The sequence below is a fragment of the Oncorhynchus mykiss genome, chromosome 4 (genome assembly GCF_013265735.2).
Source record: "Oncorhynchus mykiss isolate Arlee chromosome 4, USDA_OmykA_1.1, whole genome shotgun sequence".
Lineage (NCBI taxonomy): Eukaryota > Metazoa > Chordata > Actinopteri > Salmoniformes > Salmonidae > Oncorhynchus > Oncorhynchus mykiss.
This window is the reverse complement of record NC_048568.1, coordinates 26,038,778-26,062,307: the sequence shown is the minus strand read 5'-3', so window position 1 is coordinate 26,062,307 and position 23,530 is coordinate 26,038,778. Positions and strand designations below refer to the sequence as shown.

Below are 23,530 nucleotides of genomic sequence, written 5' to 3'. Positions count from 1 at the left end.
GATTTATAATGATACAATGACTATGAGTTTTAATTGGAGGGTATTTTCATCTATATCGGGTGAGCCGTTTAGAAATTACAGCACCATTTTAGGGGACCAAAAGTATTATGACAAATTCACTTATATGCGTTCAGTATTTGGTCTCATATTCCTAGCACGCAATGACTACATCAAGCCTGTGACTGTACAAACTTGTTGGATGCATTTGCCGTTTGTTTTGGTTGTTTCAAATTATTTTGTGCCCAATAGAAATGAATGGTAAATCATTTATTGAGTAATTTTGGAGTGCCTTTTATTGTAAATAAAAATAGAATTGTTTCTGAACACTTCTACATTAATGTGGATTCTACCATGATTACGGATAATCCTGAATTAATCGTGACTAATAATGAGTTTGAAAGTTACAAAGGCATAAATTCCTTATTGCATTCTGACCGATGCGCCATGGTGGCAGCAGAAATCCTGAACCAGTCAGTCCTTATCCACATTACAGTCCTTCCTTCATTTTACTGTGTGTGTGTGTGTGTGTGTGTGTGTGTGTGTGTGTGTGTGTGTGTGTGTGTGTGTCTTTTTCCTTCACTCAATCACTCACTCATTCACTCATGGGGGGGATCAGTGAATGTGTGGTGAGTGACTCTAGTTATTTTCCAGATTTACCAGTTTATCACATTCTAAAGAACACAATCTCCCTGTAAGAACAGAACACAAGTTTAGTACAGAACAAATCCACATTCACACACACTTCCTGGCAACTGGTGTGCCAGTTCCAGGTGTGTGATCTGCTGATATGAAATCACCTCAGGACCTGAGGCTGGTGCTGTACAGAGAATGAACAGGCCTCAAGTGACCATGAGAAGATGATAACATTTATCTAACACTTGAGAAACACTGACCATGGGGCACATTAAGTTATTAACATTTTGTTGGTATGAAATTACTGATGGTTGAATACTGATGAAGCAGATAAGGAGTGACTGAATCATTGACTTTTGATGGGTATCTGAATACAGAGCTAAAGGCCTGGTCTGTCTGGGTTGGAAGTGGCTGTACAGCATTTACTGTGACCAATCACATACCGTCAACCGATCCTGTCAATGTGGAGCTATACAGAGCCCTCCACATTGTTACAACATTTGAGAGATGCACGCGAAGCGGTATGAAGCCTGATTTGGCCCCTTCATGCCTCCGGAGGCTCCGCCATTCCGTCACAATCGCCATACAAAGCTTCCGATCACATTTTCCGATCAAGCATAAATTCACTTTTACCTGCTGCGTTATGTGTCACTCAGCAAAGTGTCACGTCTGGGCCGCTATGTGACAGTCCACAGGGCGCATCGTTTCGAGAAACACCAAGGTAACATAGCATTCATCTTTACAGTTGTCGGGGTTAGATTACAATAATATATCCCTCAACTGCTCAACCAAAGAAGCACTGTCATTAGGCTCCAGATAACACTACTTTGAGTGCTCACACAAATTAAACTGTCTCTTCCTTCAACAATTGGAATCAATCAATGTGAGTATGTGACAATATCTATGGCACAATGTATCCAGCTTTATATGAAGAAACATTATCACATGGATTTACTATTGGAAATAAAATATAAAAAAATACAAATTGTAAATCTGCCATCTCTAAATGTGCGCTGTCCCTGGGTCATTAATAAAAAGTGGGTCCTCTTGGCCGCGAACCGGGCAGTACAAGAAAGGGATAATGCATTGAGGGTGGTAACAGTATGCAACAGTAAACGTGCCGTTACACGTCCTCAAAGAGCCGTGTAGCCTACTAATTGTACACGTTGGTAATGCTGCGAAACTCTAGGCTCCTCAAAAGCGACCACCACCACCAGAAGATACATTCGTTCAATAATAAGTTCTTACCGAGATACTGTCGGATGTCCAGTAGAATGTTGGGGGGTCCTCCGTTCAACTGGTAAAACAGAGACCCAAAACAGAAGATGAATAGACTAGCCATGCAAAAACCATAACCTCGCAGGGAAAAACGTAACAGAACCGCCGAGAGAAAACCAAACTTTTTGTTGTTCCAATCTCTAATGTGGTTTGGAGTCTGGTTATTGTGAAGGGGACTGTTGCTGAAATTCTTCATCATCTCCTCCTCACAAAGCGCCGCCGAGAGCGATAGTCACCCATCCGCCTGTGGAAAGTGAAACTTCTTGCTTTGATATTATTTGAAACGGACACCTATTAGGAAACGCAGGCACCCGCCGCCGCCACGAGTTATTTGCGCACTCGGTTTTCGTCTCCGTTCGGTCTCTCTCGTCTGTTCTCTCGGACTATTTCTGCCAATGAAGTTGTGGGTTCATCCTTCGGTTTAGATGTTTTGAGCCAGCGGCGGTGTCAGATTACTGAATGTGGAAGAAAACAATTCTGCAGATATTTTCAATGAGTCTAGGTGCAAAACAGCGTCACCGCGTGTACAGCAACAGACTGACTACATAGGTCATGTGGGCCTTCTGTCATTCTGTCAAGACAGGTTTTTCATTTGACAGAGTTTCGTTCTTAGCAATTAGGACATGACATTAATACACATTAAGAGTTAGGACATATAGGCTACTCTACATAAAATAAGTAGAAAGAGTGCTAGCAGGTAGCCTATTCCAAAACAACCAAAGGTGCTCTTGGTGGGGAATGTTACTGTAAATGCAAAAGGAAGAAAGTATAACCACAAATTGGTGCTAAGTGGCATAAGAAAATCAAAGTCAAGGCACTGGTTGGGTTTGAAGGTTAAAAAAGTCTGTTGTGTGTGATTTAAGGTATATTCTACGTAGTTGGCACAAACAGGCAACACATTATTATGAAGTCGTATGTAAGGCAGCCTATGAAAGAATGCTATACCTATGGTATAGGTACAAGTATAGGCTACATCATGTAAGTGAGGAAAGTGGGTGGTGTGTGGGCTACAATACAGCCTCACTCTCTTTCCATGCGGATGGTGATTGAAAGGAATGCCTCAGCCATGCTCAGAGTCAGGATGGTCATTTGCTATGGTAAATAAGGAGTAAGGCGCTAATTAGGCCTACATTTCAATTACCCAAGGGGATGCAAGCCCACTTAGTCAAAACAACTAGTGAGTGGACCGCCAACCTTCACCCTTCCAAGTGTAGGTGTGAGTGTGTAAACATTCCCTTTCTAGTGTCTCTCTACTCCCTCTACCCCTCAGGCCTGCAGTAAGGAGACAGGAGGAATGTAAAGCCACAACAATCTCTCCCTCTAACTGACCACAGCTTTCTCCGACCACGTGACCAGATACAACAATCTTCTGGTGGCAATCATAGAACAGCTGGACCCAGATTGAGATAGTACAATGAGACCGTATCCTATACAATAACGTTCGCATTCTGGTGACAGACGTAGACAGACACTTACTGTATATTGGTCCTCTAACTCACTTTTAGTCTCTATTTGAAACAGTCTAACCAAAGCCATAAAAAGCATGGGTATAAACACAGATCTAGAATCTCATTCTATTTCTATGTTTATAAAGACTAAAACCTTGTTTTCATTGGCATTTAAATTCAACCCGGGTTGGGCTGGCCTTGGTGGGCAGTTAGAATTTGGCCCTAATTTGAAAGGCCAATGGAAACGGCTTGGCCGCAAGAAAATGTTTTGCGTTGGGGGTCTCCGCTCATACAGGAGTAATAAAGGCCTAGTTCACAAATTTTGTGGAAACTTTTTATAATTTCTTATACTTTTATTTTATCCCTCAGCCCCCCTAACACCCTCAGCACCTCTGCTTCCCATGGCTATGGTTAACGGGGGAGTTAAATGTGTTCTGGAACCTGTTTGCTTGGGACAGGAACAGTGTCGTTCCAAGCCAGGCACAACTACACACAACAGAATGCATTCTATTTCAAACCCCTGATTGGGAGCTACATGGGAAAACCTGCTGGATAGGGGATTCATGAATTATGCCAGGCAGACACTGATTGCACTCCCACCCCACCCCACCCCAAACACACACACACACACACACACACACACACACACACACACACACACACACACACACACACACACACACACACACTGCAACCCCCGCCCCCCACCCTACACACTTATGAAGAGGGCATGAACTCATTGCACCAAGCAGACATCCATGCCAGGGAGCCTTGGGTCAAAAGTAAATCAGATTGTTCTTCCCTCTCCAAACCACAGAGAAATGAAATCAGCCTCTGCTCTTATTCAGCAGACTGATCCTATGTTGGGATCCAGAGAGTTTTAATAAAATCCAGTGCAATGCCTGTTATTGTATACTGAGGCGTATTATCCGCACATAAAATGAAGATTAATATAAGAAATTCAGCAATCACAGAACAACATGTGGTGCAGGTTTTAGGTGTTAACCACAGTAGTCAAATAGTCCAATAACTTTCACTGCCCACACCTCGCATCAGACAGAAGTGGTGAGTTTGTGCGTCGTGTGTGTGTGTGTGCGTCGTGTGTGTGCGTGTGTGTGTGTGTAAACACAGAGGATGGCGATAGCGTTTTTATTATATTTCAGAATGACAAATAGTTAGACATCATTTTTTGTTTCAATACACAAGAATATCTTTATAGACAATCATTAGCTAGTTGAAACCAAATTAAATCATTTGTACACTTATATTTTACAATAAACACTGTAGCTTTTCACTGGCTAATGCAATTTGCAGGAAGGTATTGCTATTTGTATAGTAATTACAGTTGATATGATAAGCCCCAAAATAAGTTATTTAAATACCAATTACATATACAGAATGTGCAACTCTTGTTAACCATTTCATATATGTAATTACGTTTTCTGTAAGACTGCAAAAGTAAATTGGAAGTTAAGTCATTGGAACAGGTTAATTCATGAATTATTATTAATTACATTTGTACATTGACTTGGCATTGGGAACTATACTAAGATAACTAAATATCAGTATAACCCATTCAATCAAACCCTTTACATTACCTGAAAACAAATGTCTGCTAACAGACTTAAAGAACATTTAGCCAATTTTGCTTAAACATGTTTTATTTACTTTCTAAAGTGCATTTTACAGTGACAGTATTTTTTACATCTTAAATTTTAGGTATTTTTGTTTCTTTAAAAACTCCCCCTACAAGTGTCTCCCAGGCTAACCTGGAGCACCACTATGATTGAAGAGAAAAGGCATCAAACTTCTATCGAGTGTCCACTGCAAAAGCACCCCTGTGTTACACCACTCTGCAAACTTGTATTTTGAAACCCGAGACAAGGGATAAGACTTGAATTTTGTTTGCAATGTGTAGTACTTCACATAACTAGAATGACATTACGTAGGTGGTTCCACTCACACCGGTCTTGGACTAGGAATCCACTGCTAGGGACTCACAGGTCTGGTCTGCTGGTCAGTGAATGGAGATTCAGTACATTCCCATTCTCATCTGTACTCCCTGACTGTGTCTCTCTCTAAGACACCCCCCTTCTTGTTCTTGTTCTTATTCTTGTTCTTCCAAGAGAGGCTCAGACGGACATGATAAACCAGCTGTTAGCTGGGTCTCTGTGGAACAGCTGTAGCACTCCTCTTTGCCCTTCCTTCTGAGTGGATCATCTACATCATGTCTCAGTCTGTCTCTGTGGTCTGCAGTACTGAGCTGGTCTATGGCTGGCTGTTGAACACGGAACACTGTGTTTAAATTAGACTTCATGTGGATCAACATCTGTGCTTAACAAGAACAGCAACGACACTACCGACAGAGCTATGTGGCTGCTAGCGTGTGTGTGCATGTGTGTGTGTCTTCTACTAACAATCACTGTCATTACAAGCACATTCAAAACATATTGGCCCGGTGAGGCTTTGAGGAATCAAGCCTTAGTCAAAGATGGGGGTTGAAATGCCTGCTGTATTTATAATGCTGAGTACATGAATACGTATTAATCTAATTGTTTTTTTACATAATGGTAAGGCAACTTAAAATCCGCCTGGATAGATATATGGAGACGACATTGTCTGCAAAGAAAAGCTGATCTCCCATGGAAGATTATTAGAGCGGTACTGTGTAGATAGTGTTGTTGTAAGGACCTACATATTGGAGGATTACATGCAACCAAGAAATCTGCAATATAATCTGAAATACTGTATAAACTCATGTCGAGATCTGTCTGACTGTTTATACTTACAATGACTGACATTCAGACTTTGACATTCCACAAAGCAGACACACAATACTTATTGAACACATACTGTAAAAACACCTTGAAATTAAAATATATGATACAGTATATTACAAAAACACTATAGCATGATAGAAAATAAGGATTTTAAATCTTAATATAACAGCAATGTTTGCCTATTTCATGTTTTGTGTTATTTTTTGTTGTTGTGTTATCTGCAATAAACCATGTTCTCCAATCTACTGTAGCATTTAGCAATGGGATTAACAACAAAGGTGAAATCTGCACATTGAAAGAAATTGCTTTGGCCAAGCTACATCCTTTCACTACTCTCTAGTGCTTTTCTCTTTGCACAAGAGATACAAATCAAGCACTTCTGAAACACAGAAAAAAAACATAATTTAGTCTTTAAAAGGAGAGTCAAAAAAGGAGTAAGAAAAGTTTGCTAATTTCCTCAAAGGCAGTTCTCAGTATTTTAAGACTGGGGGGATGTTTCAGAAGGGAACAGTCAGTTTTAAAGGCATCTGATAACTGTTCTCGGCAGTCGGAACAATCTCATCGTAAACATCTGAAAGAGAAGAATAGAAAGAGAGAGAGACAGATTGATAAAGACGGGGGCCTAAGAACAGGTTTCTGCAAACCACCCGCACTCCGTAGTCCAGTCAAAAGTCTCAATAGGTGCTGGAAGCTGTGCTGTGGTCATGTTCACAGTTATTCAGTTCTGCATTTATTTGCAACTGTGCTTTAGTCTCAACTGTGCTTTAGTCTCAACTGTGCCGTAGCCGTTCAACTGTCTCAGTTACACCTGCATGGGCTCCACTGTCACGGTTACGACTGTCCGTCTCTGTGTGCACTGACCAATCGGGCCTCGCTCACAAGTCTACGGACGTGCCTCTCGTCCCGCACCCCCGCTTCCCACACACCGCTCTCTGTGAGAGAGGACACACGTCCCAACGTGTCATATCCTGCAGCTGCCATCGGTGTGGCGTACATGGGTAGGCCGATGGACACGAGCCAATCAGAGACGGTGCTCACGTGACCTGGGGAGAGTGGCTTCCTGCACATCTCTGTCAAACCTCCAAACGGGATCTGAGGAATACCGGGAAAAACATTTAGGAATTTTGTGTAATAGTAATACATAAATATACATAAAACATAGCAATGACACCATAGTAACCTTTCCTGCAGTCAAATGATCAAATCGCCCTCTAGTGGCCTCATGGGTGCAATGTTATTAATATTTTTTATAATTTCATAATTGATAAATAAATAAAAACACACTCAGAATATCTGGTGTTTCTATGTCAAACAGTTTTATTATATTTCAGTCTTCTGTGATATACAGTGCATTGGAAAAGTATTCAGACCCCTTGACCTTTTCCACATTTTGTCAAATTACAGCCGTATTCTAATATGGATTAAATAGTTTTTCCCTCTCATAAATCTACACACAATACCCCATAATGACAAGGCAAAAACAGGCTTTTAGAATTTTTAGCAAATTTACAAAAATAGTGAGTCTTGTTTCTCATGGTCTGAGAGTCCTTTAGTTGCCTTTTGGCAAACTCCAAGTTGGCAGTCATTTACTGAGGAGAGGCTTCAGTTTGGCCACTCTACCATAAAGGCCTGATTGGTGGAGTACTGCACAGATGGTTGTCCTTCTGGAAGACTCTCCCATCTCCACAGAGGAACTCTGGAGCTCTGTCAGAGTGACCATCGGGTTCTTGGTCACCTCCCTGACCAAGGCCCTTCTCCCCCGATTGCTCAGTTTGGCCGGGTGGCCAGCTCTAGGAAGAGTCTTGGTGGTTCTAAACTTCTTCCATTTAAGAATGATGGAGGCCACTGTGTTCTTGGGGACCTTCAATGCTGCAGAAATGTGTTGGTACCCTTCCCCAGATCTCAACACAATCCTGTCTCGGAGCTCTACGGACAATTCCTTCAACCTCATGGCTTGGTTTTTACTCTGACATGCACTGTCAACTGTAGGACCTTATACAGACAGGTGTGTGCATTTCCAAATCATGTCCAATGAATTTAATTTACCACAGGTGGACTCCAAACAAGTTGAAGAAGCATCTCAAGGATGATCAATAGAAACAGGATGCACCTGAGCTAAATTTAGAGTCTCATAGCAAAGGGTCTGAATACATATGCTTTAAAAAAATGTTTTTTTAATCAATTTACAAAAATTTCTAAAAACCTGTTTTCGCTTTGTCCTTATGGGGTATTGTGTGTATATTGATGAAGATGTTTTTATTTATTTTTATTTTATTTAATCGATTTCAGAATAAGGCTGTAAAGTAACATAATGTGGAACAAAGGAAGGGGTCTGAATACTTTCCGAATGCACTGTATATTAAGTGTATTATTGGGATGCAAACTCAAAATGTAATACATTTCAATTCTATATCTCTATATCTAATAATGTTCACATACAGTTTTACTCAATTCATATGTACATACTCTATTCTACTGTATTCTAGTCAATGCCACTCCGACATTATTTATATATTTCTTAATTCCGTTATTTTACTTTTCAATTTGTGTGTATTTTTGTGAATTGTTGGATACTACTGCACTGTTGGAGCAAAACACACAAGCATTTACCTACACCTGCAATAACATCTGCTAAATATGTGTATGTGACCAATAAAATGTGATTCGATTTGGTACAGGTGTCTTCTTAGAACCATATTTGTTTAAGACTACCAAGAAACACTCTGATTTAGCCCACTACAGTACAAGCATGTATTAAACATATCATTAGAGGAAAAGAACAGGTGCTAACTTTGCCCTGGTCGACTTTTGGAGGTATTTTCTTAACACTGCATTGTTGGTTAACGGCTTGTAAGTAAGCATTTCACTGTAAGGTCTACACGTGTTGTATTCGGCGCATGTGACAAATTGACTTTGATTTGAAGACCATGTAAATAAATGCTTATTGAATCTGTCCCATAAAGTACTCACAGCCATGCGGTGCTGCTTACGGAGCTGCTTGACGCGAACCTGGTCCATGTTGGAGGCCACATCCTTCACTGGCTGCTCCAAGTCCTCACTGTAGCGCTGCATCAGGGGCTGGGGGATACCACACCGACCATGCTGGAGGGAGAGAGAAATGGAGAGAGAGACTATGGATGAGTGGGGAGAGTAGGAGAGGGATACAGACAAATGCATACACACAAACAAACACGCGCACACGCATACACACTTGAAAAATGTTGGCATGAAAACTCATGCACATTAGGGGAAGTGGTTTCCATTGATAGATACCCTATCCCTGTGGGCACAACAACTCAATACTGATACTAAAACCCCAACCATGAAAACCCTAAGTAACCATGACCTGAAGTAAATCTGTAATAAATCTGGGATGCTAGGCAGAGAAAACTTAAGCCCATATTTCAAAGGGCTAGTGGAATTCTCTCCCCCACAGCCTACGCCCAGATTAGACAAGCCAATCAGAAACCATAGTGACTCCTCGCTCCGTTTAAATAGAAATGTCTGTCGGCCCCAGTCAACACCATAAAGTCACAGATCTAAACACAAAATGCAGACTGTACTGTGCACTTTTATTGACTACGGTCACAGTTTGTCAACCTAAGTCTCTACAAGAGCGGAATGTTTTCAAACAGCTCAGACACCAGGGGCTGATGTAGGAGCTAGCTCTCTCACTTTATTTGCTCATTTAAACATTATGAGTCTGGAGAGGCCCAGTTTCTGTCTGTTCATGAGGGATTGAAGTAGACTAATAATGTGAAATAACGAGTCAAAACACTGGCCAACTGACGAGCCCATTGGCTGGGAGATAAGCTCAGTTACAGAGACAAGCAAACGATGCGGGAGATCCCATAACATGTCATAGCTGGACTAGACTAGCCAATGGTTGCCATGCATGAACAGAGAATAAAAGGGAATTCAGTGGGGGAAAACTTTTAAAACTCTCTCTCTCTCTGCAGTGCAGTGCAGTGCAGTGCTGTAGTCTGTCTGTCTGTCTGTCTGCGTGTCTGTCTGTCTGCCTGTCTGTCTGTGTGTCTGTCTGTCTGTGTGTCTGTCTGCATGTCTGTCTGTCTGCGTGTCTGTCTTTCTGCGTGTCTGTCTGCATGTCTCTCTGTCTGCGTGTCTGTCTGCATGTCTGTCTGCGTGTGCGTGTGCGTGTGTGTTGGACTCTGGCTCCGGCACGGTGTCTGACTGTTTAATAACCCCAAGCCGCCTGCCTTCACTGAGCTTCAGCCTCCTACAGAAGATTTTCCCTTCATTGTCTAGCTCTCTCTCTCTCTCTCTCTGCCCCCTCTTTTTTCTTTTTCTCTCTATCTTTCTATCTTTCTTTCTGCTGTATGGATACCAAAGCAACCCACTGCCACTGTTGACAGGAAGCGAGAGCCATATGACAGGATACAGGATACAGTCTTGTTATGTCTGAGTGCAGTAATCAAAACGGAGAATCAAAAGGCCCTGACGGCCAGGAGACAAAAACACAACCTTCTAATGCTTCTAATAATGTATTTATTGACCTGGAGTGTGTCCTTTAGTAGATTCCTACACTGACTTCTAATGTACTCTCTCACAGAGTGGGCCAGTGGTCCAATCTGCACTGTTTTTTAAAGTGTTTCTTTCATTTCTTTAGTTGTGAGATGGTCTTAAAGAAGCATACCCACATCTACGTGTGTCCTGTATAACCCCTAGCTGTGACAAACTGGCCTGTGAGTGTGAGTGAGGATGTGGAGGTTGTGTGTGTGTATTCTACACAGTAATAACAGGAACATAACCATAGAAGCAGGCTGTGGTGGATGGGTGTGTGTGTGTATTCTACACAGTAATAACAGGTACATAACCATAGATACAGGCTGTGGTGGTAACTGACTTTGTCTGAGTAGGGTTCCTCTGTGAGGTCGATGCCCTCGGCCTCCAGTCTCTGCTCCAGCACACTGTGGAGATCGACTGCCATTTTAGCATAGGACACCTTCCTGGCAACCGCCATCTTGCCACCACCGCCCTGGATCTGAGCCTGAGGGCAGGCCGTCTCGGGTAGGTCAGACAGCCAGGGAGGGGGCACGGCTGGGGGGGTGCCTGGTTCCTCTGGCTCTGGACAGCCGGTGGTGGTGGAGGCAGGGGAGGCTGGAGAGGGGGAGGCAGGGGTACTGGAGGCCTTACTGGGGAGGGCTGGAGCACTGGGGCTGCTGATGACAGGGCTGGGGGGATGAGAGTGGGTGGAGGTATAGGAATGAGTGGGGGAGGAAAGGACAAGGGAGCGGTGGCGTATCCCATTGGCCAGGCGCTCCTTGGATTTCTTGACTGGAACGGGAGGGGGCACTGGGGGCTTTTTGGGGTGAGTCCGGATGCTCCTCTCCCTCAGCTGGGGTTCAGGAGGGTTGGGGAGGGTCTCCTGGGGCTGTGGAAGCGGGGCGGTGGGACATGGGGGTCTGAGGGGCAGCTGGGAGGGCACAGGGGGTTGGTAAGAACGCCCTTTAGGGCTCACAGCACTCCCTGCATTCTGAGCCAGTGATGAACTCCCATCTCCATGACCCTGGAGGCCCTTCACCCTGCTGCTGTTACCCAACTTGGAGACACCTTTAGCGGTTTTGAGCTCCAGGCTGTAGTCCTTCTTCTGGTCGAAGGCCTGCTCCCAGTGGAGGTCCCCGAGGGAGTGGGATCTCTTCCAGGCCTGGGGGCCGGTAGCCTCCTGGGACCCGTCCAGGTCCTCACAGCTGCGGCTGGCCGGCATGGGGGTCCGGGTCCGGCGGGGGCCCTTCCTCAGCCCCAGCAGGCTGAAGCCCCTCAGGGTGGGCTTGAGGAAGAAGTGCTTTGTGAACTTGGCTGTGCGCTCCAGTTTGCTCTGCTGCAGGGCCTCAGTGGACTGGGTCATGGGCAGGGTGGGGTAGTCTGGGGACTGGAGGCCCGCAGAGGAGCGGTTGGAGCGAGATGTCTTCCTGGTCTTGCCTGAAACACAGTAAAACAAATCCCTCTTCATTTTGGAGCTGGGAATGGTTGCATAAACATATCCCCAGACTTTGAACTAAAACAGACTTCGGATAAGGACATAACAAAACTGAGAACTGATACTAAGGTGTACTTACTGCATGTATTGGATGTAATGGGTTTCATGTCACTATGGGTTCTGTGCCATTTGTACAGCATTTTTAATTTATCACTATCAGCTGTGAATGTGAACTTCCTCTAAGAGGACATGTGAATCTGAAACAATCCCGTTCACACACAGAGCTGTACAGCAGTGACACTGAAGTGTTCCTTTTCTAATGTTCAGCCTCTGACCCACTACGGCCTTACATCAGAATGTTGATCATGATTAAGAGTACAGTTGGACTCAGGGTCATGGGTTATCTGTCAGTAGAAAGCATGACAACATGCATGTTACAGTATAAATCCATATGTCATACTGCATATTCTACTTACACCACATGTTTATGTGGGTATGACATAGCTAAGACAAAACTAGAATGTGTTAAGGTGAACTAGCTAGAGTAATAACAACATCAAGAAAAGTATATTTTTTGTGATTATAGCCTTATGTGTGCAATACTGCCAAGTGGGGGAGATGTGGAGTACTAGAGATGGGCGATATGGACAAAAATCCATAGCAAAATGTAATTGACTGAATTATCATGATAACGATATATAGAATGATATGTTCGCGATACTACCTTTTACTTCCTTCATACTGGACGCAGAGACATAAAAATGGTACCCACGAGTTTATCTGACTCTGGGGAAAATCCCAAACTATCCCTTTAACAATCACCCATATTAGCAAAAGTTCTTCATTTCAAACTTTACATTTCATAACCCTGTAGGTTATTCATCGCTATGAACGATATCAACAAAATGTCCATGATGGTCAGTGATGATCATTTTCAGTTTATCGTCCCAGCTCTATGGAGGACTATACTTTCTTATTCCAATCCAGATGGTGCTATTATCATAATACAATTCCAGACGCAGGTATAAAAGTAGGAGGTTAGAGGCCAATTTACCATCATGGCTTATTGGAACAACATGAACACGTGTGTAAAAGAGCACTAGACACCATATGGCAAGCCTCATGCAATAATGAATAGTGAAATGACATCACACACATCATACACAAATCAGTCATTTATCTCATTTGGACAGCATTAAAAGATTGATGCAGATTGAAGTCAGTCTGACGTCATTGAAGTTAATGTGGTGTTTCAATGTGCTTGTTACTGACAATTTCACCCACAATGTTGCCTGATATTTGGCCCAGCTATCCCCTATCTCAGGCTAGCTTCCAATCATTTGTTTAACAGATATTTAAGACTTGCTATCAGGGCATAATCAATAAATATTGACCCCAAAGTCAGATGTCTGCTTTTCAAAAATAAATCAATGTTTAAACACAGACATTGAGTAATGCTGATTCTTTGTGATAGTGGTACATTTGTAGTTTTCTCTTTGAGCTCTTTGTAATGTCCGGAGAAACAAGTATGACAATGCATCACTCCCTGTTCACCCATTACTGCATGGCCAAGCACGACTCCAACACCATCAGCTTTTAGGGAGGATGTCAGAGACCTGGCAGTGTGGTACCAGGACAACAACCTCTCCCTCAACGTGATCAAGACAAAGGAGATGATTGTGGACTACAGGAAAAGGAGTGCTGAGAACGCCCCCATTCTCATCGACGTGGCTGTAGTGGAGCAGGTTGAGAGCTTCAAGTTCCTTGATGTCCACATCACCAGCAAATTATCATGGTCCAACCATACCAAGACAGTTGTGAAGAGGGCACGACAACGCCTATTCCCTCTCAGGAGACTGAAAAGATTTGGCATGGGTCCTCAGATCCCAAAAAGGTTCTACAGCTGCATCGAGCTGCATCCAACGAGAGCATCCTGACTGGTTGCATCACTGCCTGGTATGGCAACTGCTCGGCCTTCGACCACAAGACACTACAGAGGGTAGTGTTAAAGTGTTAAACAAATCAAAATATATTTTATATGAGAATGCCATGAGTGTGCAAAGCTATCATCAAGGCAAAGGGTGGCTACTGCACCAGTCTCCGATCACTATACAACGTGACATGTCCAAACTTTTGACTGGTACTGTATATATAAAGTCCTAATGCATGCAAGAGGATGGTTAAGACAGGTACAGATGTAAAATCTTAATTTGAGCCAGTTTGCTACAGCAGGAAAATAATCCCGCGTCAACAGAAAATGTGAATTATTATGTGGATTGTAATTGATGGACATTTTTGACAAACTTCCCAGTACATTTTAAAACACAACAAGTTTAAAATGTCCTGGATTGCAGGAAATTTTCCTGCAACAGGTTGATCAAATTAAGATCCTACATCTGTATGGCTGTAGTAGAGAATTTATGAGGCAGAATAATGCAGATTGGATTATCATAGCGACTGAGTAAAGGCACAGTGAAAGAAGAGTTTATTAATTAAAACAAAACAAAATTAAAATGCAGAATGTACACTGAATGTTATGCAGCTAATGAGGAGTGTTAACGACTGAGATGGAGAAAAAAGAGACACGAAGAAAGAAAGAGGAGACATGAAATGAAGCAAGCAGGCCAAAGTAACTTCAATCAAAGAAGTGGTTTATTCCACAACTCAAATTTCTACTGTAGCAGATTGCACATCTTTTAGAACAGTTATGACACACACACATAGAACAGAACAGAGAGAAAACATAGACAGAGAAGTCAATGATTCAAGCAAAGGTCTGAGTTAAGATTGAAGATAACTCAACTTTAGGCGGAAAGCAAAACAAGTATGTTTAAGGAGTTATAACTTTACACTAAACGTTCTCACAAATATAGATCTGAAATATACTTCCATAATTAGAAAATATGCTTTTTTATATATATCCACTATCATAAAAAAAAACACATTTTAATCCAAGATTTTTGGGGGTTGTTTAGGCACATACGATCATTGTGTAACATGGTCATTTTTTTAAGTGACTTGAAAAGGCAGGTAGAACAGAGATTGAGCCAGCACTAGGCTAATGGAAGCAGAGCGGTCCACTCCCGCACCACCAACAGAGCCATACTACAGTCAATTATTGGGCAGTGACTTAATACTTTACAAGATCTCCGCTTTTACAATAACACCTTTCAAAAGAAACACTCTCTCATCGTGTCATAATCGGACTGGTCTCCCAGCAACCACTCAACCTCCTGGGGCGGAGGATGAGGAGTAGGGGTTCTCTGTCCATTGTGAGATGGGAGGAACATCGGCACTGGGATTGAGTTGACCAGAGTAGTTGGGTGCATTTGAGATGTGGGGTGTTGTTCCCTTTGTACATAGGGCCTCATTGTAGGGTAGACTAGTGATCTAGGCCTGGGGGTCAGAGTCTTGTCCCCTAGGATAGGGCTTCTGCAGTGAAGACAGAGACAGCCTGGAGATGGAGAGAGCAGTGGAAAGAGAGAGTGGAGTGACAATGAGAAAAATAAACAGAAAAAATTAGATGGGGGATGCATCACTCCCCTCACTACGACACTACGCAGCTAGGTGGGGTGGAGGTGAGTGGGGGTGTGAAGAGACAGCCTGGAGATGGAGAGAGCAGTGGAAAGAGAGAGTGGAGTGACAATGAGAAAAATAAACTACGCAGGTAGGTGGGGCGGAGGTGAGTGGGGGTGTGAAGTGGGTGGAGCTAGGAGACAGACATGGCGGATAAAGAGTGGAGGTTTGATTGGCTGGCCTTGGTCCAATGGAGAGTGATGACGGATGGTTCATGTTAGAATGCAGAAGCATAGCATGGCAGAGTAGGTGGAAGAGGAATCATAGGAGCCACAGTCACTGTAGTGCTAGACTAGGCCCAGGCTAGGCTAACACCAGGCTAATCCCATTATCGGGAAGCTATGCTAGGCTAGTCATTACCATTCTCCAGGTTCTCATTGCTCTCATAGCAGCCAGAGTCACGTGGTGAGTCGCCCACCAGGATGTGGCCCTCTGATAGCAGCTTCTCCTGAGAGCCTGACAGTCCGCTCCGCTCAGGGTCGCTGCTGCCTACAAACACACACAACACACAGAAACCATATAGTCAGATATAAAGAAACTTACACAACAATGTAGTGTAGGAATCATAGAGACAATGCAGTCAAACAGACAGAGCGAAAGGTTTGTGTGAGTGTGTGCGTGCGTGCGCACGTGAGTTCATGTGTGTGTGTGTGTGTGTACTCACTGTCATACTCCTGCAGTAGCTCCACAGCGGTGAGCAGCACAGCTCTGTGTTGAGGGTCTTTGATGTTGAGCTCATCTAGATCCTCCCCCTCCAGCAGCTTGAAGGTGTCCAGGTCCTCATAACCGTTAAACAGGAAGGTAGGCATGTGCTCCTGGAGGAGGGGCGATGAGAAAGAAGAGGAGAGGGGAGAGGAGAGGCTCTGGTTATCTCATGTTCTTTACAACTGATTCCAGATAGTTTTTTCCTACCCCTTGCGTGACTGTAACTGTTATAAGCTAGACAGATAAAATGGCCTAGCACCAGTTTTCAAAGACACGGGCAAAATGTTAATCTTGCAAAAACATGCACAATGAGGTAAAATAAATTGGCCAATGTGGCTACAGAAAAGGAGGGAAGAGTTGGGAAGGGTGGGAAAGAGAGGGATGAGGTAGAGGAGATTCTCTACCACACCTTTCACCACAGGCGACAAGGAGGATACACACACAATTTAACAAGAGCACAAAGCTAGTCATTACACCCTGTGGTGTTATCTCTTGGTGGGAGGACACCAGAAATCACGGTCTAAAATATCACACTACACCCTCTGTGTGTTTCGGGAACAGGCACAGCTAAAGTTAACATCTCAGCCCTTTCAACAAGGAGATTGTGGAAACTGTTTCAGTCTAAAGTTTTGTCCAACCCACACATCTAAAGGGTAGAATACACACAGACTGCATGTCACCACTGTAACCACGGAGACTTCCGTCCTTAGCTAAAACTGACTTTCAGCTCTATTTCTGCTAAGATAAAGAAGGATGAGACAAAACCAAAGACCACTACTCTACACAACCTTCTCATTTGAAGGATCTTCGTCTTTCATGTAACATCCTAGCATATTTGAAGGTAAAAGCATATTTGAAGGTAAAAGCATATTTAAAGGTAACAGCACATTTGCTACAAGACACCCCTACAATCAAGTTGAAATGGAAGATTTCAAAAGAGAAAACATAGATCAAAATATAAAAAAGATGGCTACTCCGAAGCGCACTCCACTTTGTCGTTGTGTTTTTAGCAACGCCCTGACCACAATGAGCTCTGTTTTATGTAGAATTAGTCAGCAAGGTTATTACGGCGTCTTACTCTTCTTACTTTTGTTAGTCAGCTTTTTCTTGTCACTTTAAGGTGTACATACTGTATCCTTCATTCAATCACCAGTAAACCTGCATCAGTAAATGTATCTGAACTCGCTAACCAAATCTGGACAAAAACCTTTTCCCTAGTTCTCCTTTTAAATAAACAAAAGAGAAATCTAAATAAATACTTGCCAAAAACACTCATTTATCCAGAGCGTGACATGAAACAGAAACAGAACAAGGTGGAACAGTCTCAGTATAATGTCTTCACATGGTCACCAGTTGTTAATGGTGGGTTTAGGAGGTTGTGTGTTTAGTCTGCTCTCCCACTCCCCGAACTCACAACTACGTATGTGACGACGGAGATGACATGTGTACCTTGATGCACATGTACTGTATATAGTAGGATAGTAGTAGACTTAGGAGGTCTTCAACCCTGTAATATAGTCTCTGCTCTGCCCAGGCAATGATAATGTACCGTTATGTTACTTATGTCCTTGAGTAGGGGAGAGCCAGGGACATAGCCTAGTCTGTAATCTGTCATGTTAGAGCTTCATCAGGCTGGGCTCATCCGGAAACAGCCCACCTACGGTGCTTCTCCCTGGGGAGGCTGAGCTGCCTAGGCTGGGTGGTTGACAGAAGAGGCAGGGTGTATTTTTTTAGATGGCTAGGATATGATTCTGACTGTAGAAGGGAAGTTGCAGGACTGCTATTCACCTTGTACAGAACACCTTAGCATTGGTGTGTGAGGTTTGTATAGAGTTGTGTGTATGTGTGTTCGTGTGCATGTTTGTGAGTGTGTTAAATAAATGCATGTGTGTTTGTGCGCCCGCGTGCGGGTGTGTAAAGGAGTGTGTGTCCAGTGTGTACCTTGAGGTTGATGCGTTCCAGCAGCTCTTCTACAGAGGTGGGTTTGGGAGGTCTGCCCTTCCTCCTTCTCCTCACGGGTCTCTTGGGCTTCTCCTCCTCCTCACTCAGCACGTCCACATAGATGAACTTAAAGGTGCCCACCTTGTTATTGAGCAGGCCCATCCACGTCCCCATGGGTGGCTTACTGATGATGTCGATCACATCCCCTTTCTGGAAGACACAAAGCACATTCACATGAGAAAACGCTAAAACTATCAGCCATCAAGTGTGTGTGTGTGTGTGTGTGTGTGTGTGTGTGTGTGTGTGTGTGTGTGTGTGTGTGTGTGTGTGAATACGGTGTGTTGAGGGTGTATAGAATTCAGGGTTGTGCTTATGAGTCAATTAGTGTCTGTGTGTTGCCCTTCATTTGAGAGAGTTAGTACCGTAGGGACTGTGTGTTTATACGTGTGGAGGTCAGTAAGTGTATGTTACCTTTAGTTTGAGGGAATCGGAATCGTAGGGGCTAGGGGTGAAGTCAGTGTGTACTCGCGCCCTGCCACAGAAGGGCCCTCTGTAGGGAGGCTCCTCGTCATCTCCATCCTCAGACTTAACACTCTCTCTGTTACTGGCTGACGAGTCTGTGGTGCTGACCGTCTGACCACCTGGAACACACAATGCAAGGACCACATACAGTCAAACCACAGATATACATTTCATATCATCCAAATAGATATATTCAATATTCATGTGATTTGAGTGTTTTGAAACTGAGCAAGTGAAAATCAATTTATTTTAAATGACAGAGTTAGATGTACTCATCTATTCACACAAAGCCAGAGTATGTGTGAATACACATTAATAACAGCCTATCACTTGTAGCCAGTGTGTATATAACGTGCTGCTGTCTACCCATAGATGTCTCTCTGGATGTCTGATCTGTAATGATGAGTGTAGGAAGCAGAGAGAAAAGCCTTCCTATTTAATAATTAGCTTGTGTCTCAGCCTCTCCGGCCCTAGGGGCCCAGGCCAACACCAGTCAACAAGGGACACTCTCTCATTAACTAACTAACAAACATCAACCCAGCCCTCACAGACCTTAGTCTAACTCTAACCTCAAGACACGAGAGACAGACAGAATAATTATACATGTGTTCAGACAACTTCTATCTTTTTTTTAACCTTATTTAACTAGGCAAGTTGTCAGAACACATGCCAGGGTAAGATCATGGTCAGTCACAACGTGAGAAGAAGCTTTCACCAGATAGGCCCAGATGATGTCACATGTCATCTCTGAACCCTCCAATGGGAGTAGGTGTGGTTGTGACACGGAGCTATAACTTGGGAGTTCAGATCATAACAATGATGATGAGATGTATACTAGCTGACACAGCAGGCTTGATAAGGGGTTAAGTCTGTATAAGAATGTTGCCAGAGAGATGTAATGACAGTGCCCCGTTGTGTCGCACTTAATGTGTACTGTACCACACACACACACGCACACATGCACACACACACACACATTGCCAGACACACACACACACACACACACACACACACACACACACACACACACACACACACACACACACACACAGAGTTCTTACTCATGGAGCTTTGTCCACTGAGGGAGCTCCGGAGGCTCTCCACTGATCCTCCAGCCTTTAGCTTGGGTTTCTCCAGAGAGTCTGTATCTGGCTGAGGGGACTGGGGGGAGCTGGGAGTCCCGTCTGGGCTCGACTGGAGGGTGGGAGGGGAGTGGGGCAGAAAGGTAGAAGTGGAGAGCAGAGGGGTGTGAGAGAGAGAGAGAGAGAGAGATGAAGAAAGAGATGGAGAGAGAAACAGATGTCAACGTGATACAGTATCAGTCATATATTCCAAGATGGTGTAGCAGTGGGGATGTCTGTTTTGATTGTCTTGTCCCGTCCTTTGTATATTTTGTTTTTCTTCGTATATATGTGTATTATTTTTCCATCTACGGACTGAACATACTCTCCTGCAACCAGCCTCACCCAGTGTGGTAAGGATCTGCTATTTTTTACACTTTTGAACCGGAATCCCCTTCAGAAGCTAGCGGTCATCACCTCAGCCCAGGCAGCTCCTGCCAGCCTGCACAGTGCGATATCTACCCAGAGCATATCGGACTGCTCTTCTCTCCGGAATCCTATCGCAAGCTCTGAACCTTTACTGCGGATCATCACAGCTAGCTAGCAGCTATCCGAGTGGCTACTCCTATCTAACGTCTTGAAGCAAGCACCAGTTAGCCTGGAGTTAGCCTTGAACTAGGCCATTCTCACGGCTACCCAAAGAAATTCCATCAAGCAATCCCTGGGCTTCAATTACCTCTTTTGCCAATTGGCCTGGACCCTTTGCTGCCGACACGGAGCCCCGCCGATCCATCACGACTGGTCTACCAATGTAAACGTCCGAGGGGATATCATAAGACTGTCTCGTTGCGAGGTTCCCCTGAGGCCCATCTGCTAGCCTGCTGCTATCTCCGGCCTGCTAGCTGTCTGAATCGCCGTGCCTCCAGCTCACCTAGCTACTCACTGGACCCTATGATCACTTGGCTACACATGCCTCTCCCTAATGACAAAATATGCCTTGTCTATTGCGGTTTTGGTTAGTAATTTTTTATCTTATTTCACTGTAGAGCCTCCAGCCCTGCGCAATATGCCTTATGTCCTTATGTTACACCCCCCACACAGGCGGTGACTGCACCTGGCTTAAATGGTGCCTCTAGAGACAAAACTGCTCTCAACGTCACTCAATGCCTAGGCTTATTTCCACTGTACTCACATCCTACCATACTCTTGTCTGTACATTATGCCTTGAATCTATTGTTCCGCGCCCAGAAACCTGCTCCTTTTACTCTGTTCTGAACGCACTAGACGTCCAGTTCTTTTAGCCTTTAGCCATACTCTTATCCTACTCCTCCTTTGTTCCTCTGGTGATGCAGAGGTTAACCCGTGCAGCCCCCAGCATCACTCCCATTCCCCAGGCGCTCTCATTTGTTGACTTCTGTAACCGGAAAAGCATTGGTTTCATGCATGTTAACATTAGAAGCCTCCTCCCTAAGTTTGTTGAGATGAGTAATGTAGGGTATGTAAACATTATATTAAGTAGCATTGTTTAAAGTGGCTAGTGATATTTTTACATCAATTTCCATTATTAAAGTGGCTGGAGTTTAGTCAGTGTGTTGGCAGCAGCCATTCAATGTTAGTGGTGGCTGTTTAACAGTCTGATGGCATTGAGATAGAAGCTGTTTTTCAGTCTCTCGGTCCCTGCTTTGATGCACCTGTACTGACCTCGCCTTCTGGATGATAGCGGGGTGAACAGGCAGTGGCTCGGGTGGTTGTTGTCCTTGATGATTTTTATGGCCTTCCTGTGACATCGGGTGGTGTAGGTGTCCTGGAGGGCAGGTAGTTTGCCCCCGGTGATGCATTGTGCAGACCTCACTACCCTCTGGAGAGCCTTACGGTTGTGGCCGGAGCAGTTGCCGTACCAGGCGGTGATTCAGCCCGACAGGATGCTCTCGATTGTGCATCTGTAGATGTTTGTGAGTGCTTTTGGTGATAAGCCAAATTTCTTCAGCCTCCTGAGGTTGAAGAGGCGCTGCTGCTCCTTCTTCACGACGCTGTCTGTGCGGGTGGACCAATTCAGTTTGTCTGTGATGTGTACGCCGAGGAACTTAAAACTTACTACCCTCTCCACTACTGTCCCGTCGATTATCATAGATTTATCAGTGGTGACAGTTCCCTATCTCTGCAGTAGATTACAACTTTGCCCCCTTTGGCAGTTCTATCTTGTCAGAAAATTTTATAGCTAGGGATGGAAATGTCTGGATTTTTGGTGGCCTTCCTAAGCCAGGATTCAGACATGGCTAGGACATCCGGGTTTGCAGAGTGTGCTGAAGCAGTGTATATGTATATACCGTACTCTATATCATCTACTGCATCTTTATGTATCACTAGCCACTTTAAACTATGCCACTTTGTTTACATACCCTACATTACTCATCTCATATGTATATACTGTACTCGATACCATCTACTGCATCTTGCCTATGCCGTTCTGTACCATCACTCATTCATATATCTTTATGTACTGTACATATTCTTTATCCCTTTACACTTGTGTGTATAAGGTAGTAGTTTTTGAATTGTTAGGTTAGATTACTCATTGGTTATTACTGCATTGTCGGAACTAGAAGCACAAGCATTTCGCTACACTCGCATTAACATCTGCTAACCATGTGTATGTGACAAATAACATTTGATTTGATTGATAATCGATAATTTAAAGAAGCATTTTCCACGGCTGGCCATGCTTTCCACCTGGCTACCCCTACCCTGGCCAACATCTCAGCACCCCCTGCGGCAACTTGCCCCCCCCCCCCCTCGCTTCTCCTTCACCCAAATCCAGACAGCTAATGTTCTGCAAAATCTGGATCCCTACAAATCAGCTGGGCTAGACAACCTGGACCCTCTCTTTCTAAATTTATCCGCCGAAATTGTTGCAACCCCTATTACTAGCCTATTCAACCTCTATTTTGTTTCGTCTGAGATCCCCAATTTCAGAGCTGGACATGGGTACACCTCCGCCACGCTCAAGGTCCTAAGCGATATCATAACTACCATCGATAAAAGACAGTACTGTGCAGCCGTCTTCATCGACCTGGCCAAGGCTTTCGATTCTGTCAATCACAGCATTCTTATCGACAGACTCAGTAGCCTTGGCTTCTCAAATGACTGCCTTGCCTGGTTCACCAACTACTTCACAGATAGAGTTCAGTGTTTCAAATCGGAGGGCCAGTTGTCCGGACCTCTGGCAGTCTCTATGGGGGTACCACAGGGTTCAATTCTCGGGCCGACTCTTTTCTCTGTATATATCAATGATGTCACTCTTGCTGCTGGTGATTCTCTGATCCACCTCTACACAGACAACACCATTCTGTATACATCTGGCCCTTCTTTGGACACTGTGCTAACAAACCTCCAAAAGAGCTTCAATGCCATACAACACTCCTTCCATGGCCTCCAAATGCTCTTAAATGCTAGTAAAACTAAGTGAATGCTCTTCAAACGATTGCTGCCCGCAACCTCCCGCCCGACTAGCATCACTACTCTGGACGGTTGTGACCTAGAATATGTGGACAACTACAAATACCTAGGTGTCTGGTTAGACTATAAACTCTCCTTCCAGACTCACATTAAGCATCTCCAATCCAACATTAAATCTAGAATCAACTTCCT

General features: G+C 44.0%; 2 protein-coding genes across 7 annotated transcripts in view; both read right to left on the bottom strand.

The window, feature by feature from the left end:
• The window catches only part of LOC110522377 (uronyl 2-sulfotransferase), a 117,826-nt gene extending 115,510 nt beyond the window's left edge, over window positions 1-2,316 (bottom strand). Inside the window, exon 1 of the mRNA XM_036976014.1 lies at window positions 1,882-2,316. Coding sequence (XP_036831909.1) covers window positions 1,882-2,110 — 229 coding nt within the window. The 5' untranslated portion in view covers window positions 2,111-2,316. The remainder of the gene's footprint in view (window positions 1-1,881) is intronic.
• Window positions 2,317-4,494: 2,178 nt separating this feature from the next.
• Window positions 4,495-23,530, bottom strand: part of LOC110522376 (SAM and SH3 domain-containing protein 1) — a 295,924-nt gene continuing 276,888 nt past the window's right edge. For all 6 annotated transcript variants that reach the window (XM_021600727.2, XM_021600728.2, XM_021600731.2 and 3 more), the window contains 8 exons: window positions 19,883-20,015; window positions 18,771-18,940; window positions 18,300-18,509; window positions 16,318-16,468; window positions 16,014-16,142; window positions 11,004-12,079; window positions 9,110-9,241; window positions 4,495-7,231 (listed from right to left, as the gene is read on the bottom strand). In XM_021600727.2, the coding sequence (XP_021456402.2) occupies window positions 6,971-7,231; window positions 9,110-9,241; window positions 11,004-12,079; window positions 16,014-16,142; window positions 16,318-16,468; window positions 18,300-18,509; window positions 18,771-18,940; window positions 19,883-20,015 (2,262 nt within the window). In that variant the 3' untranslated portion in view covers window positions 4,495-6,970. The remainder of the gene's footprint in view (window positions 7,232-9,109; window positions 9,242-11,003; window positions 12,080-16,013; window positions 16,143-16,317; window positions 16,469-18,299; window positions 18,510-18,770; window positions 18,941-19,882; window positions 20,016-23,530) is intronic.